Raw genomic sequence first — 15684 nt, forward strand, 5'->3', positions numbered from 1 at the left:
CCACAGACGCTCAGCCCTGCATGAGCCTGTGTCAGATCCTTCGAAGGACCCCGGGGAAGGGGAAAGACAAAGGCAAGGCCCAGAAGGAACCTAAAGCCTGCTGGGCTCTCCCAGACTCCAAACCCAGAATCTCATCCTGCCTGTTCCCCTCTGGGGGGAGCTCGGGCCTCTCCTGCTGGCCTCAGCGCTGTTATGCTGGCTGTACTTGTGCCCATTCTGTGCGCTACGCAGTGGGGAGGAAGGGAAGAGTGCCTGAGGCCTATGTGTGCTCTATGGTGTCCCCATGCCTGGAACACCTGGCATATACCAGGTGCTTGGTTAGCACTTGGTTATGGAGATGCCATATGTCCCTGAGGTTGGGCAGCGCTACAGGCAGATCATATCATCCTGGTATGACGATGCCCTAGGGAGGCCGGTCCTGCTCCAGGTCACCAGCTGGGACATGGTAAAGCCAGGATCCAAGCCTAGATCTTGGAAGAGGAGCTAAGAAGTGCCCATGGGCTGAATCCTTGGGGCAGGCAGGGCCGGGAGTTGTGGGGCGCAGTCAGGGAAGGCCTTGTGGACAACAGCATAGAACAGAGGGAACTTCAGAGGGAGAGGAAGGAACAGGGTCCCCCTCCCCCACCAGCTGTTTTGTCCGAGGCTGAGCTGTGACCTCAGAAGACTTTATTAACGTCCTAATTGTGTGCAGCTGGCCTCCTCTGGCCTAATGAGCTCATTATCCTCTGTCATTAAGGAGGCCATTGTGGCCTGGTCACCCTGGGGATAGCAGTGGCCTGGGAGTGCCCGTCACTTCCTGCCTGGCTGGCCAGGCTCAGCCCCCTCTTGGGGAGGTTGAGGCCCCCAGCCCCTGGCCCAAGTCCTCCCATCCCCTTCTTCTGTCTGTCCCCACCTCTGCCTCTGTCTCTCTCTCTGTGTCTCTCCGTTTACCCTCCACTCTTTCCATCCCTCCCCCAGTGCCAGCATTGTCAAGCCCCAGTTAGAGTCCATTTTAGAGGGCTGTGAAACTGGCCCAACCTCTGAAGATAGTGCTCAGCCTGGAAAGAGAGAGGATCGGACTTCTGGGCCTGAGGTTTTCCCTCTTGGGGCCAGGGATCCCCTTTCCTGCCCTGGGCTGGCCGGGCTGCCCCAGTGTGGCCTTCTCCCCACTCAGCCCCTGGGCCATCATGAAGCGGGTTCTTACACCCACGAATGGGGTCAGCCACTATGACAGTGCTATTGCTGTTCTTTCTGGGCCCTTGCCCTCTGGAGAAGGCTGGTCCTGGCCTGTCAGCCAGCCTGACTAAATGACATGCTTCTGGCGCTGTGGGGACGTAGCGCTCACAGAAGGGACCACCAGGCTGGGGCAGCATTCAGGGGACTGGCCAGCTCCAGATTCTCCCAGACAGCTTCTCCAGTCTGGGGATTTCGCTCTTCAGTGCACCCAGCGCCCCCGGAAGGAAGGCTTCTCCTGCACATCCAGTGTGGGAGGCTCCCTTCTCAGGGCCCCTCTGCAGCAGTCCGTGGTTTCCCATGCTTATGGTAGCCCCTCTTCTGCCCTCTGCCGGGGTTATGGGGTGTATGTCAGCATAAAGGTACCCTGGGTAGGAAGACCTGCTGGAGCCTGGCTGCCGGGCTGGAGTCTGGGGTACACTGAACAGTCTCCGGGCCAGGCCCCTTGAGGGTCCTCTACCATCTCCTATTCCACCAAGTTCTCTGTTCCCCACCTCCCTCCAAAAAAGAGCATCTTCCCCTTCTGCCTGGAAACAAGGGTTGACTTCTCTGGGAAAGGTCAGGCCTGGCAGCCAGGAGCCATCCCCATCTGAGCACAGCTAGGGCCACTTCGTCAGTCCAGTGAGAAGTCCTTTCATGAAACATCACTAAATGTCCTCTCCCAAGAACAAAGGCTGAGAGGGTGAGAGAGGAAAGCTAACACAGGCCAGCTTGGAGTGTGGACCCATCTTCCTGGGGACATGGAAGAGGCAGGGGTGACTCTGCTGGTCCCTGGGCAGCCGTGAGTGCTGGCCTCCTCCCCTTCCACACCCTGTGGCATCAGTCCCTCAGCAAAGCTCCTAGCTTCTGTTCAGCGGGCACCTGCTGTGCCAGACCCTGTGCGTTGTCCTGCCTTCTCCATCCTCACACTGGCCGCCCAGGCAGAGCACAGTCCTACCGTTTTACAGATGAAGCCTCTTACAGGCTCAGTCCCTGTCCTGAGGTCAGAGCATGGGAGTGGCAGGGATGAGATTCACACTCAGATCTTCGGCTCCAGCACTTAGGCTCTGTGCCTCAGTTTCCTTATCTGACTGGCTGCCTACTGCCAGCTCAGTTCTGCCTTTGAGACAGAGCAGACATGGTACAGTCTCAACAAGATGAATTCTCCAAGTGCATGAGCCACTGTGAATTGTGGGGTTGATGCTCTGGACACCGTCAGGATTTGGAGATCAGTTAGGGAGGGCTCACCGACTTGGTAGGACAGGAGACAGGAAGCTATAGGACCTCTATCCTGGGGGACTGTGTGAGCAGAAGGATGGGAGCCAGGCTGAGAACAACCCTGACACATGTGGAGCAAGGAGGGAAACCCCAGAGACAGCTCCCCTCTGGCCCCATTTCCCACCATGCTTGCAACCACGAATTTTGTCAGCTAATGAAAGAGCAAAAGATAGCCTTTTTCGTTCTTTTGGAACCCCTGAAGGCAGTCCCCAAACTTCTCAGAATAACTACATGGGAACACACACGGTCTTTTCATCAAGGTATATTGAGTATCTCTTGATCTACTTACTCTGGGCAGAGACACCACCTGGCCACCCACGGGTGCTGTTAGTCTGGGGGGATACCAAACAACTACCACAATGTTAGTAAAACAGCCCAAGGTTTTTGACTTCCAACTCTGTGTTAGGCCCCAAACTAAGCTACTTATATCTCATTTATCCACTTCAACAACCTTAGGAGGTAAGCACCATTAATTATCCCCATATCAGGGAGGGGAGACTGAGGCTCAGAAAGGTTTACTGTTTTGCCCAAGGTCACACAGGAAGTAGCAAGCCAGGACCTGAATTTGTGTCTTTCTGACCCTAGATCCCTAATTATTACCCTCTACTTCCAGAGGACCCTCGCCTGTGCGCAGTGGGGAGTACACACAGCCCTACATTTCTGCTCATTGTGTACATACACGAATCACACGCTCAGTGACACAGATATAGAAGTACATGTGTGACATACCAGCATTCAGGGACACGCATTCCCAAGGCATCATCTCTGCCCTTGTGCAGACACCAGATAAATTCCTTATCCACTTCTGTGGTGGTTAACAATATGATTCCTGGAGCCTGACTGCCTGGGTTTGAGGTCCATCTTTGCCTCTTCATAATCACGATCTTGGCCTCAGTTTCCTCATCTGTAAAGTGGGGATGATGATGACAGTAACACTTCACAAGATTCTTGAAAATTAAATAACATATGTAAAGTTAGCGCCTGACTGTAATCATCCTCCCGTATAAGAAATGCACACACCCACATAGATATGTACATGGGCATAACCCATCTCCCATGTACTCAAAACTACAAAGACTTGTCCACATCTACCCCATATGCAGCCCATACACCCTAAATCTCTGTGGAAAAGGGGATGCATGGGGACTGGAGATGAGCCCGGGAGCCCCGTGGGGCTAGTTCAGGCCCTAATTGTTCCTCAGTGGAGCAGCAGGGACTTTGGTCAGGAGCCCCGGTTACGGCAAATGACGTCTGAGCTGCTGGCATCTGGGAGAGGCTTGTCAGCAACTGTGGGTGGGCACAGGCCCAGTGAGCCTCCCCCAGAGGCGTAACTGTGTGACTCATGCCAGGGATCCTGGGAGGTCTGCATGGAGCTGGGGTGGGCACCTATGCCCACCTGGGTGGTGTTTGAGCCTGTCTTCCTTTGCTTGATGGAGGTGCCCGCAGCCGAGTCAGCAACAGGCTCTTCTCTACAGGGCCTTAGGCAGGAGAGACCTGAGACTGGAACTGTTCAACTTAGCTTTGCACATTTCAGGACGGGAACATTTTGGGGCCTAGGCCATTGTTCTCAGAGTTGTCAGGAACCCTGGCTCCTGGGGGAAAGGAGGGAGCAGGATGCACAAGGAAGGCTTCGCAGAGGGTGAAATAAGGGGTGGGGAAGACAGGACCACCTGCAGAAAAGAGACCTGAGCCTTGGGATTATGAGGCCTTGGAAAAGGCTTATGCAGTATGGCCACAGGGGGAGAGGGAGAAAACAGGAGGTGAGTAGGCTGATGGACTCACTTCATACCAGATGAGGATACAAACTAGCTCAGATGGGGCTAATGGAGAAAATCTCCCCTCTCCCACCCCCCTACTCCCCCCACCTCAGCCCTCCTGGTGCCCACAGAGGGGCTTGCCTCCTTTGCCTCTACTAAGGGTGACTTTAGAGCCCAAATTCCAGAATTAGAAGGCTTAGAAGACATTGACTATGGCCATCCAGGAAGCCACCAAGTTGCCTGCCTTCCTGGGAAGTCACAGGCTCACACAAAGGAAGAAGGGAATATTCTCCAAGTGGAGACAGAAAGTGATTGTTCCAGAAGGTGGGGTTGGAAGTGGCACACCTTGGTATAGAGAAAGAGGCTGGGAGGGGCTGGGCATGGAGGGATCTTGGCAAATCCTCACCAAGCACATGTTTCCAAGTTCCACTGTTCCTGGGCACATCCCTATTTTTTCCAGTGACTGGAAGATCCCTGGCTCCAGCCTAGGCCCATCCCGGGGAAGCCCTCTCCTGGGAAGCAGAGCTCCCCTTTGAGGGCAGGCCTTCAGGGTACTTCTTGGCCTACAGGAGTTTGGCCTGGCTTACTGGGGCGGCGGGGGGTTATGTTGTGGAACTGGGGTGGTCAGGTTGGTGAGGATCTGGAGGTATGGGAACCAAAACATGTGTGCTTTGGGCACTGGGGCCTGGACCTGGGGGTCGTGTGGGAGCCTCAGCCTTCAAGAGTCTCCCAGAAGTGACTCCAGGTTGGGAATTATGGTGACTGTGCTCTGGGACTCTTGGGGGTTATCCTGGTGAGTGGAAATTTGAGGAAGGAAATTTCCGAGAATGGCTCAGAGGGCTCCGTCCTCACCTTCTAGGTCTCTGGCAGGTGCCCAGAGAACTTGAATTTTGTCTCTAGATTTGACTCACAGTGGTGGACCTTTAGTCATGAACCTTGGTGGTTGTTGGGCAGAGATGGCATTAGTGAGGACCCCTGGTTCCCGGTGATGGAAACTGGCTCCTGCTTAGTTAAACAGCAAGGAAGGCCACTGGATCACTGTAATTAGGGAATCCAACAAGGTGGTCTAGCTTTAGCCCACCTGGGATTTGGAGCTTAAACAATGTTAATCAGGACTGACTCTCCATCTCTGGACTTTGCTGCTGCTTTACTGACTGAACTTTCAGGTCATCTCTTCTCACATACTCCCACAATTCCTGGTTTACGTGGGACTTAGCATTCAGATTGCCAAAGCACCCGTGTCAGTTCTTGAGACCACCCTGGAACTGTTACAGTATCCAGGGAGAAGACCAATCAGTCAGAAGGTGGTTGGCTGGGTATACCCACTCCTGCGGTCAAGGACACAGAGCCACCTTCATGGTGGAAAGCCTTATGAGATGGGGAGCCCTGTTCCATGACCTCTGGTCAGGCTTGGTGGAAGAGCTCCTCGGGGTGGTGCTTCTTCGCAGAGACTGCTGGGATTCCAGAGAGTGCTCCCCCAGAAGCCTAGAGAAGGGGAATAGTCCCCTGTGAGTCCATGCCTTCTGATTCCTTTGGGGCCTCCGTCAGCCATAGCCTTGTAAGCAGCCACACCTGTATTGCCTGGGTTCTGGGAGAATAGTGCTGTTCCAGAGAGCCCCTGTCGGTGGCCCACGATGTATAAGTGGCTGCGATGGCCTACCCCATCCCACTCTGGGGGAAGACAGACTCTGGCCAAAGGAAGGGAATGGAAGGGAGGAAGGCATCCACCCTGGGTTCCAGAGGGACAGTGAGCCAAAGAGGCCTGGGCCTTGAAATTCCAAACTGCTCGTCCAAGCAGTATAGGTCTAGAGCAAAATTGAGCTTAAGAACAGAGGTTCTCAAAAAAAAAAAAAAAAAAAAAAAAAAAAAAAGAACAGAAGTTCTCTGTTCCTGCCCCGACACATACATAGAGTCCCCCTTCAGAGTGGTCCGCTTGTTACTGATGAACCTGCCCTGACACATCCTAGTCACTCAGATCTGTAGTTTACCTTAGGGCTCACTCGTGGTGCTTGTGGACAAGCGTGTAATGACGTGTGCCCATCATTACGGTATCATACAGATGTTACCGTGTCTCATGGGCTTTGCAGAGCTGCAGGCAGAGTGTTGTGGAACTCTGGGGAGGGTGGGTGCAGTGGGCATTCAAGACAAGATCATGGGCTGTCTGCTGTCCCAGGCCTGTCACCCAGAGCAGTGGGGACCTAGCAGGAGACCAGGAGGTAAGGTAGCTCCAGGTGCTGAGGTCCTATGCAATTGTGGCACTGCTTTCCTCACCCCTCCCCATCATCACAGCAGCCCTCACACCACCTCCCATACCTCCCACTATCCCCCCTTCTCGAGCAGCCACTTCCTGCCATAGGCAGGGATGGCTTCTCAGTGCTGCGGGGGGAGAAGCCCAGGACCTCTTGACAGGGAACAGTCCATATTTGGAAATGGTGAGCTCAGTCACGGACAGAAAAGAGAACCAGTGCCAGATTGCTTTGGGGGCAGAGAAGGATCGGAACGGGATGGGGACAAAGACAAGATCTTGTGAAGTGTAGCTTCTAAGAAGAAACTGAGGGCAGTGGAACCCCAAGACCCAGGTGCTCAGAGTGCTTTGCTCAGTCAACTTTTGTTTAAATGAAAAATGAATGAACCAATGAACGAGAAAGAAAATGAGTGAGCTTTTGTCATCAGGCCATGGCCGTCAAGTGTGCGGTGCCCACTTAGTGTAATTGACGTATCAACACAGCTAAGGGCAGCCGTGAACGGCGCCCAGGGGCAAATGCCACTGACTCTTGATGGGGAGGGGGCACAGTGGCCGTCAGAAGGTCACGGTGAGGCATTCATCTCTGGATACCTCTGAAAGCAGGGAAAGCCAACCCCCCAGCCAAACCAGCAGTCCTGCTGGGTTTCAGGGACCCTAAGTGGCCTCTGTGTTCATCCAGAGCTTCCCGGGCCTTTCCTACAAGCTGATCTGCACACAGTTGGTATATCCTTGTTTGAATTTCATTGTCAAATTTTGTCATCAAGCATTTGGGTGAGTGTGGGCCAGTGTCCATCGGGCTCTCCTCTGCAGGAGCATGTTGGCTTCTGAGTATGGCGCAGGCTTCTCGAGGCTAGATGTGAGCCGGGCATCTGCCACGTGCCAGGCTGTCTGGCTCTATGCCCTGTCCCCTCTCGTCTCCACCCCTCTTGGGAGCTCATGACCACATTCTCTCTCATCCCCTCTGCAGGCTGGTGGTTCGTGAGCACCTCGGAGGAGCAGGGCTGGGTCCCTGCCACCTACCTGGAGGCCCAGAATGGTACTCGGGATGACTCCGACATCAACACCTCTAAGACTGGGGAAGGTAAGGACCTCCAGGTTCAAGGGGAGGGGCAGCAATGAGGCATGTGCAGGGAGCAGGCTGCCTCGGGATCCTTGGGGATTGGTGCCCACCCCATCCCTGGCCCTTGGAGTGAACCCAGTTCTTTTGGAGGTAGCTTTCCCACTCTTCTCCCTAAAACCATCAGAACTCCTAAAGAGAGTTGGGCCATGTCCTAGCCCCTTCCCTTGGGACCCCACGATCTCACCTCCCTTTCTAAGCCTGTCCCTCCTGGCCCTACATGGGACTCAGGTTAGAGGGGACATTTTCCAGGAGTGTGGATCTCAGACTTTGGCAGCTTTGGGGCAGAGATTGGAGAGAACAGTCTTAGGGCTAGACCATAAAGCTCTCTTTCCCCCATAAAAGCCCTCAGTTCCCTGGGGAACCCTACAGAGACCACCACTTTTGTCTTCCCGACCTCACACCATGCTCTCTGCTGCAGGGATAACCCCAAGGGGTTGCATGCACGCAGCTTCTGCTGTGCCTATTTGCTCAGAGGCTTCTACTCTGGGTGTCTGTTATCCCAGCCAGCAGTGTGGACATACAGAACAGGTCTGAGTCATTTCTCAGAGTGGCAGAAACCATGAGGTGGCCCTTCCACCACTGGCACCTCTGATCATCTCTGGCCTGGTGAGGTTTTTCTGGTGTTTTCTCATTGCATTTCAAAGAAACTGATACCCGCCTGGTGGCACTCCCCACCCCCGGTGGCCAGCACTGGCCTGGTCAGCCTATCTGTGGACTCAGATATTCGCCAGAGCAGGCCGCTTGAAGCCCAGTGAGTCTCAGCCACCCCCAGTTCCTGGCTGCCTGCTCCTAATAACTGCCAAACCCCCCATGTCCTGGCAGGAATGCTTGCCCTAACGGTCAGTAGGGACATCTGAGAGCCAGGGGGATGGAGGCCTGTCACCCGGGCTCAGGCCACCTCCAGCTCCACCCTTCACACACACACCCTCCATTCCCTGCTGCTCAGGCCAAAATAAGCAGTCTGCAAGGCAAGCGCCAGCTCCCTATTCATCCTTCCCCTAAATGTCGGTTACTGGATGGGTGGTTGAAGCCCCGCCCTTCCTCCCATGTACATGCTTTATTTCAGCTCTGTGACCAGTGCCACGGCCTCCACAGTGCCTGACAGATTTCCAGGAATTAGGCTCCATCAGGAAGGGTTTGCATGTTCAGACCAGGTGCTCTGTCCTTCCTGGCTGCTCCCTGGTCCTGGAGCTGAGCCTGCTCCCAGTCTCACCCCTGGCTCTGCTGTACCCCTGCAGTGGTGGAGAATATTAGTGCCTGAGCTCCTCCTACCCACTTCCACATTTCCCAGGGTCTCTGGGAAATAACTGTCCCTAGAGCATAGAGAGGTCTTATTCACTCTACAGGTGTGTGACCTTTAGCAACACGCTTGTCCTTGTAAAGCTTGAGCCTCAGTCAGCTTCTGTGGCCTGGTAGCCTTATGCCCTATGCCTGTCCAGGATGCATTTTACTTGTAAGCAACTCTGAGAGGGTGTGTGTGTGTGTGTGTGTGTGTGTGTGTGGAATCAGAGTCCCGCCTGAAAAGGATATGCCAGGAATGTTTGAGCAGAGACATCAGGAGATGGAGGACAGGACACTGAGTGGGCAGGAAGGAACGGGAGATGTGTGTGTGCATAGGTGCCTGCCTGGTTTGAAGAGAGCTTTGCAGAGAGCCAGCAGTAGCAAGTTGTAAAGAATTTTGACCTTGATGCAGCAAGAATCAGGCAGCCAGTGCAGGTTCTGCATTCAGAAGTATTTGCCTGTGTGTGGATGTGCACTCAGGGTGACCTTTTTTAAAATAGATTCCTCAGCATGCTTTTGATAGGACCAGTGTGCCAGTACCCCTGGCAGCATTTGGGCAGCTATGAATTTCATCCTCACATCTTGGGCATCTCTACTCCGCTTGACAGGGGGGCTCCAGGGCTCAGTGTCCCAGCCCAAGGCCCTAGCATCAGCGTCCACTGGTCTCTCTGTCCCCACAGCCATATGGCTAAGAGATTAGCCTACCCTGCTCCCCTCTCTGGCCATCTCTACTCCAGACCTGTTGCCATCCCATCATAGGTCCCTGAGTCCTATGCACAGGATTGGAAGCCTTCATCCCATGAAATCTTCCCTAGTGACTCGTGTTTCATTGCTTTGAAAAGAAGAGATCATCAGCTGTTTTGGTTTATTTCTATTACCAGACATCCTGGCATATGCTCGTATTCCTCCAAAATGTTAACGGTAGGAGGTAGGAGGGCTGGGGTGGAGGTTGAAGAGAGAGGAGAGGAGAATCAAGCCCAACACTGGCAAGTTGCCTTAGTGAAGCACTGGATCCATTGCCTTTCAGAGGCCCAGAGAGGTATCACCGCCACGGAGCCCGCGGGTCAGTTTGTGGCAGAGGCAAAACTGGAAGCTGAGTCTCTGCCTGCACCCCTGTGCCCTGGAGCCTTTGCTGGTGGGTTTGCATCAGTATCAGCTCCTTGCCAGGGCCTTTTCCCTTGTTGGTGGGCTAAGGGGTGCAGGGTCAAGGGGGAAGGACATTGTCAGGCCAAGAGTCTGGGCTCCAGAGCCAGACCACCTAGATCTGTGTGCTTCCCCAACACTTAGGCATGTCATCCGAGGATTTCTGAACACCTATGCCTCTAGTTTCTATCCCATTTCCTACATGGGGATGGTGCCGACAGAACAAGGCTTTCTCGAGGCTTCAGTGAGACGGTCCTCGTACCTAGTTGAAACTATGGGGGCACGGCCTGGGCATCAGCCCAAGCTCCTCTGCCCCCAGGGAAACCACAGGACACATCCACCCAGCGGGGGGGGGGGGGGGCGGGGGTGTCAGCTGTCAGAGTCCTTCCCAGCCTGGCCTCACACGGGACCTCGTTTGTTTTCCAAAGAACGTGTTCAATCCCTTGTCCCCTCTCATGCCAGGGCAGGTGGTGTCAGCCCCTATGACAGATGAGAGAACAGGTGACAGAGTATGGTGACACAGTAACCAGGCAGGGAGGCCTCACCTGAATCCATACCTCCAACCTCGTGTCCAGGCCTCCTGCTTACAAGAAGCGGGTCAAACAAGACAGCCTTCCTCCCTCAAGAAAAGCAAATACTTCTCAGAAGGCTTTGCAGGGCTTGGCTCAAGGTTGTCTGGACAGCTTTCCCTTGACTCCAACTGCTGGCCTCCCTCCCCCAGACTTCGGCAACCTGCTACCCAGATTCTGCAGAGCCGGGAGGTGGGGGCCACTTGCTACCCTGCCGCCCCCCCCCCCCCCCCAGTGTGTGTTCCTCCTGGGAACAGAGGAAGGCTGAGGGCTTCTGGAGCTGGGCCATGGCACCCAGTGGAGCAGTGCAGGATGCCACCCCAGAGAGGATGGGCTACACAGAAGGGGTCTGTGGCACTGAAAAGCTGTGGCAGGTCTCCCACTATTGCAGAGACAATGGGCAGTGTGCCGTGAAGGAGCAGAGGGCCTATGGCATCCATCCCCATGTACACTTCACCCAGCGCCATTTCCTAGTCACCTGCCGGGCCCTGTGTGAGGTCCGGGGGCCACCTGGATTGCTGTCCTCATTCCAGGCTGGGGCCAAGGATCCTCTTCACCTCTCAGGTGCTAGGAGGCAGAGTTCTCAGCCCCTCCTGGGCCCCAAGGTATAACCCGTAAGATGTGGCTTTGGTGGCCCTGCCCCACATGTTGGTGTTGTCATTGGGCACATCTGCCCATGTCCAGCGAGTGCGCACTGCTGGGGGGCTTGGTCCCAGTGATGATGACCTGTGAGCATGAGCCTTCCCTCCCACCACCCCTGCCCCGCCTCATCCCATCTCATCCTCCTCTCCATTTTCTCCGCCGGTTCCGTCGGCCGCGTGTTCCATTGCCATCTCCCACACCAGTGTCCAAGAGACGCAAGGCCCATCTGCGGCGTCTGGATCGCCGGTGGACCCTGGGCGGGATGGTCAACAGGCAGCACAGCCGAGGTGACTGTGGGAGCCAGCTTCTCCTGCCCAGCCGCTGCCACCTCTCTCCTCCTCCCTCACTCGCTAATGCCCTGCCTCCTCTCTGAGCTCTGCTCCTCTCTGCCCTGTGGCCTCTTTACCCAGATTCAACAGTCAGACTTTCATTCACTTTCTGCAACTGGGGGTGGGCGTAGGGGAGGAGGGTGCAGGGGGCTGCCTGGGAAGTGGGGGTGGCTCTGGCTCCTGCCAACATCCTGCGGGTGGGGGTCAGGGGACTCACAGTGTGATTGTGGGGGCAGCTGGCCTAAGGAAGGCCACATCTGCCCTGGCAGCTGCAGATGAAGAGAACTGGGGGGGTGTGAGTCTGCGGCGCTGTCCCACTCACTCGCCCCCATCCTTCATTCCCTTGGCCAAAGCTGGTTTAGAGATTACTTAGAGACAGAGTAGGAAGAAGGACCAGTCTACAACCCTCCTCCTTCAGCAGCTCCAGGGAAACTAGAAAGGGAGCAAAAGTGAGTCCCAGCCTGGTCTTGGGGCACGACCCCAACCAGCTTTGAAGGCAGCGTGGGGTTTAGCCGGGAGCCTCCAATGTCTTCAGCACTCGGCACTGGCACCTCATGAGGGGCCTGAGACGATTCCAGGGAGGCCCCTAGCCTGCCATCCAGGCTGATTGGAACCAAGACAATTTGTAGGTTTAGGGCCTTTCCAACATCTAGGAGCCTGGGAAGTAGGGAGATTAGGGGTGGGCCTCTGAACAAACCCTGGACAGCTCCAGAGCCCGCAGGCCAGCAGGGCCCATTCCCCCTATCTTTCAGAGAACACAGCTGGAGGGGCGGCTAATCAGCACTGGCCTCTCTAGAATAGCAGGGATGCCCCATGACTCTCACCCCAACCCCCACAGCTCATTCCTGAACAACTCTGAGACCATGTTTTGGTATCTGCTCCAAGCCCCAGGCAAGCAACACGCCTGGACACTGAGGTGATCACCGCCTGTGGCTGGCTCAGTGTCACACTCAGAGCACTGGCCATGGGAGCCCAGCTTAGGCTTGAGGGTGGAGCAAAGGCTGGACCCTGAGGGCTGGTGCAGGGCAGGAGGCCAGGTCATGGGAACAGCGAGAACAAGCTGGAACGTAAAGCAGAGGCACCCTAGGACTAGGAACTATGGGGCAGCGTTGCTGGGGGGCCAGGCTGGGTTGCTGCCCTGAGCCTTGGCAGCAGAGGAGAGTGGGATGCTGGCCTGGAAAAAGAGCAGAGACAAAGGTTTGGCCTTCCCCCATTCCCTCCAGCGTCTGCTCCAAACACCATCCTATACTGAGTCCCAAACAACTCTGTCTCCATAAGCACATGGACACTTACAAGTGACGAAGCACTACTACCCGGGCACAGCAGCAGACTGGCACCTCCAGCCCGCGCACAGCTGTGCATCTGTGGTCCCTGGCACACAGCCACTCACACACAAAATCCCGCTTGTGTGACCACACATAGACAGTTGCACACATACACTGACAGTCACAAAGGCATCAACAATCTGCCCAAGCTCATGTTGTATGCACACCTCTGCAGCAGCACCCAGGTTCACATACGGCTCCGTATACAGACTCAACATGTGACCCCTTACACCACAGCCACACAGGCAGTGTGTTCACAGTTACACACAGTGGAATACATGGACACACATGCCCAGTGAAATGCACAGCATTGTGGACCTCATACATACACAGATACGTAAGTGAATACAAGCTCACAACTTCTCTCCTTCTCCCCCTCTCTCTCTCTCCAAAAAGAGGCCTAAACAACGTTATTTCCCATTCTCAGCCCTATGTTAAATCAGGGCTAAGTTGAATCAGGCAGCCAAGACAAACTTGTAGCAAGCTGGCTGGGAGAAACTCTGCCACTAACAGCAGAGCTGATGGGGGGGAAGCAGGCAGTGGGTCATATATAACGAGATGAGAGAGAAGCAGTGCTTCCCCAGGGCCTCCACTCCCCAGCCCCTCAGCCAACCAGGCCTTTGGAATCAAAAGGCCTCTTGCAATGGGGTTGGGTAGGTTGTAGGGGCCGGGAGGGGAGCCAGGGAGACTGCTGACAGAGGGGAAAGCATTTGAAAGAGGAGGCGTCTGTGGTTTGGAAATGGCAGGGCTCTCTAGCCCCCGCCTCCAAAACCAAAACAGGCCTGTCCACCTCCCCCAGTCAGCCACCCACCCACCCAGTGGGCGGCCTGGTCAGCCCTCCCGAGGGTGAAGGTGCCACCAAGCTTTGATGGTACATCAGAGTGACCACAGCCTCAACCCTTCCCAGAAACCTGAGGTGCCCTCAGAGCATGTGGCTCCTCTTTCCTCAACTTTGATTCCTAAGAGTCTCTTCCAGAGACCTGAAGCAACCTGAATGACTCGGCCACCACCCGAGACCATTTGAGTCTGGTCCAGGAGCAGGGTCAGCTCTGCTTCCTCGGGGAGATCTGGGAGCTAGGAACCTGAGACCCACATGGCGCGTGTCTCTGTGGAGGAAATCCATGCCTCCGCCCCCTAAGCCAACCATAATGGAAGAGTAAGCCCCCATGCAGACCGATTGGAAGAGTTGCCCTCTGCTCAGCAGCTGGAACTGGCACAGTGACAGGGCAGGACAGGCCTCTAAACCAGCCAGATCTCTTACTGGGAGCACGGATTCCCAGGCATCTGTGTTCATGTCAGCCTGAGGGCCACCGAGAACAGGGCCTTTTGCAGGAGCAGTGCAGCTTTACTGGGTAAAACAGAGGGCTTGCTTCTGCTCTCCCTGAGAGGGTCAAGGGAGAGCAGGACACTTCCACAGCATTTGCTGCTATGTCCTCAGCACGCACACTGGAGGCTGCAGGGGCTGCTGCGCGGGGCCTAACTGCTCCAGAACCCAAGCCCACGTGTCATGCTTTAGGCCCATTCACGGCCGTGCAGCAGGGCAGGGCCCCTCTGATCTGCCTAAGAGGAGGACTGTAATTTTTCCCTGCAAAAGCAACTTTGCCTAGGAAAACTTTAATGATGGCTTCCTGCTGGAACCACAGGCTTTTAAAAATAGCCCAGCTGAACAAAAGCAAAATATGGAGCCCAGGCCTTGCCTCGCCCTAACCTCAGAGCCCTCGATCCCCAGGGGCTGGCGCTGCCCTTCTGGCCACAGCCCGGGCCAGGATTTACCGTGCCCTGCTGGAAAATGGAGCTGGGACCAGGAACAGGCAGGAGAGAGGAGGGCTGGCCTGCAGAACACCAAACTCCTCAAAGGCCCGAGTCAGAATCTGGCTAGACAAGGTTCTCAGGAGGTCTTGGCGGCTCTCCTCGCCATGGTTGGATGGGACTCTGAAAGCTTCCAGGACTTAGTTGATGGTGAGAAAGCCCTGCCTCCGGGAAGAGCTGGCCCTTGAGAAGAGTGTGGGGAAGAATAGTGGAGGCTCCCATGGCTCGTCACCTTCCTTTTGCCTTTGGCGGCCTTTTAGACTCGGCCAGGGCCCGTCCCTGCAGCCTGGCAGGGCAGCCACCCGATAATCCAGAGTGAACAGATGGCCCTCCCACCACAGGGGGCCCTTGGGGTGGCAGCTGCCCCCTCCCCCACTCCTGCCAGAGGCTCAGACCAGGCCGCCCATCTGGGTCCCGCTGAGTTGCCATCACAGTTGGGAGCTGGGAGGAGGGGGGCAGGCATCTTAGACCCCGGCCTCCTGCTATTTTCAGCTCATAGAAAGCCTCCCACACCATGCCCCTGTTCAGACACCCTTGCCTTTCAATGATGCACTGCCTAGACCCTTTGGAGCCTCTACCGTGTGCCAGGCATAGCCTAGAGGAGAGAAAGCGTGAGTTTGGGGGGGACCTTCTCAAAGGGTGTGGCCAGGGGGCCAGTTCTGTCTGGCTCAGCTCCTCATGCTCCCTGAAGGGATGCATGCTCCTCCCTGAGACCTGAGCGCTCCCCTGGGGAGCCTCCACGCCAGAGGTGAGGTTTCAGAAGCACCTCCCTGGAAGCCTGGGCAAGGGCCCAGGTGGAGGCAGCGGACCCCCCCCCCCCCCCCCAGCAGGAAGAGAAGCCAAAGAGATCCAGATGCCTGGCCTCCCCACCCCTGTCCTCCGGGGCTTTTCCTGAATTCCTATAAGATGCCTCTGTCCTGGTGCCTGGGGAGACCCTGAGCAAGGCCCTGGAGCTGGCAGCGCCTTACATGGGTGGGACTCACGGGCTCCCCACT

At 55.7% G+C, this 15684-nt stretch overlaps 1 protein-coding gene across 5 annotated transcripts in view; it reads left to right on the forward strand.

The window, feature by feature from the left end:
- The window catches only part of SH3PXD2A (SH3 and PX domains 2A), a 242331-nt gene that overhangs the window by 212810 nt on the left and 13837 nt on the right, over window positions 1-15684 (forward strand). For 3 of the 5 annotated variants that reach the window (XM_041746519.1, XM_041746520.1, XM_041746522.1), the window contains 2 exons: window positions 7439-7552; window positions 11430-11513. In XM_041746519.1, coding sequence (XP_041602453.1) covers window positions 7439-7552; window positions 11430-11513 — 198 coding nt within the window. The remainder of the gene's footprint in view (window positions 1-7438; window positions 7553-11429; window positions 11514-15684) is intronic. The other 2 variants (XM_041746521.1, XM_041746523.1) reach the window with 1 other exon arrangement.

Source organism: Vulpes lagopus, chromosome 2 (genome assembly GCF_018345385.1).
Source record: "Vulpes lagopus strain Blue_001 chromosome 2, ASM1834538v1, whole genome shotgun sequence".
Lineage (NCBI taxonomy): Eukaryota > Metazoa > Chordata > Mammalia > Carnivora > Canidae > Vulpes > Vulpes lagopus.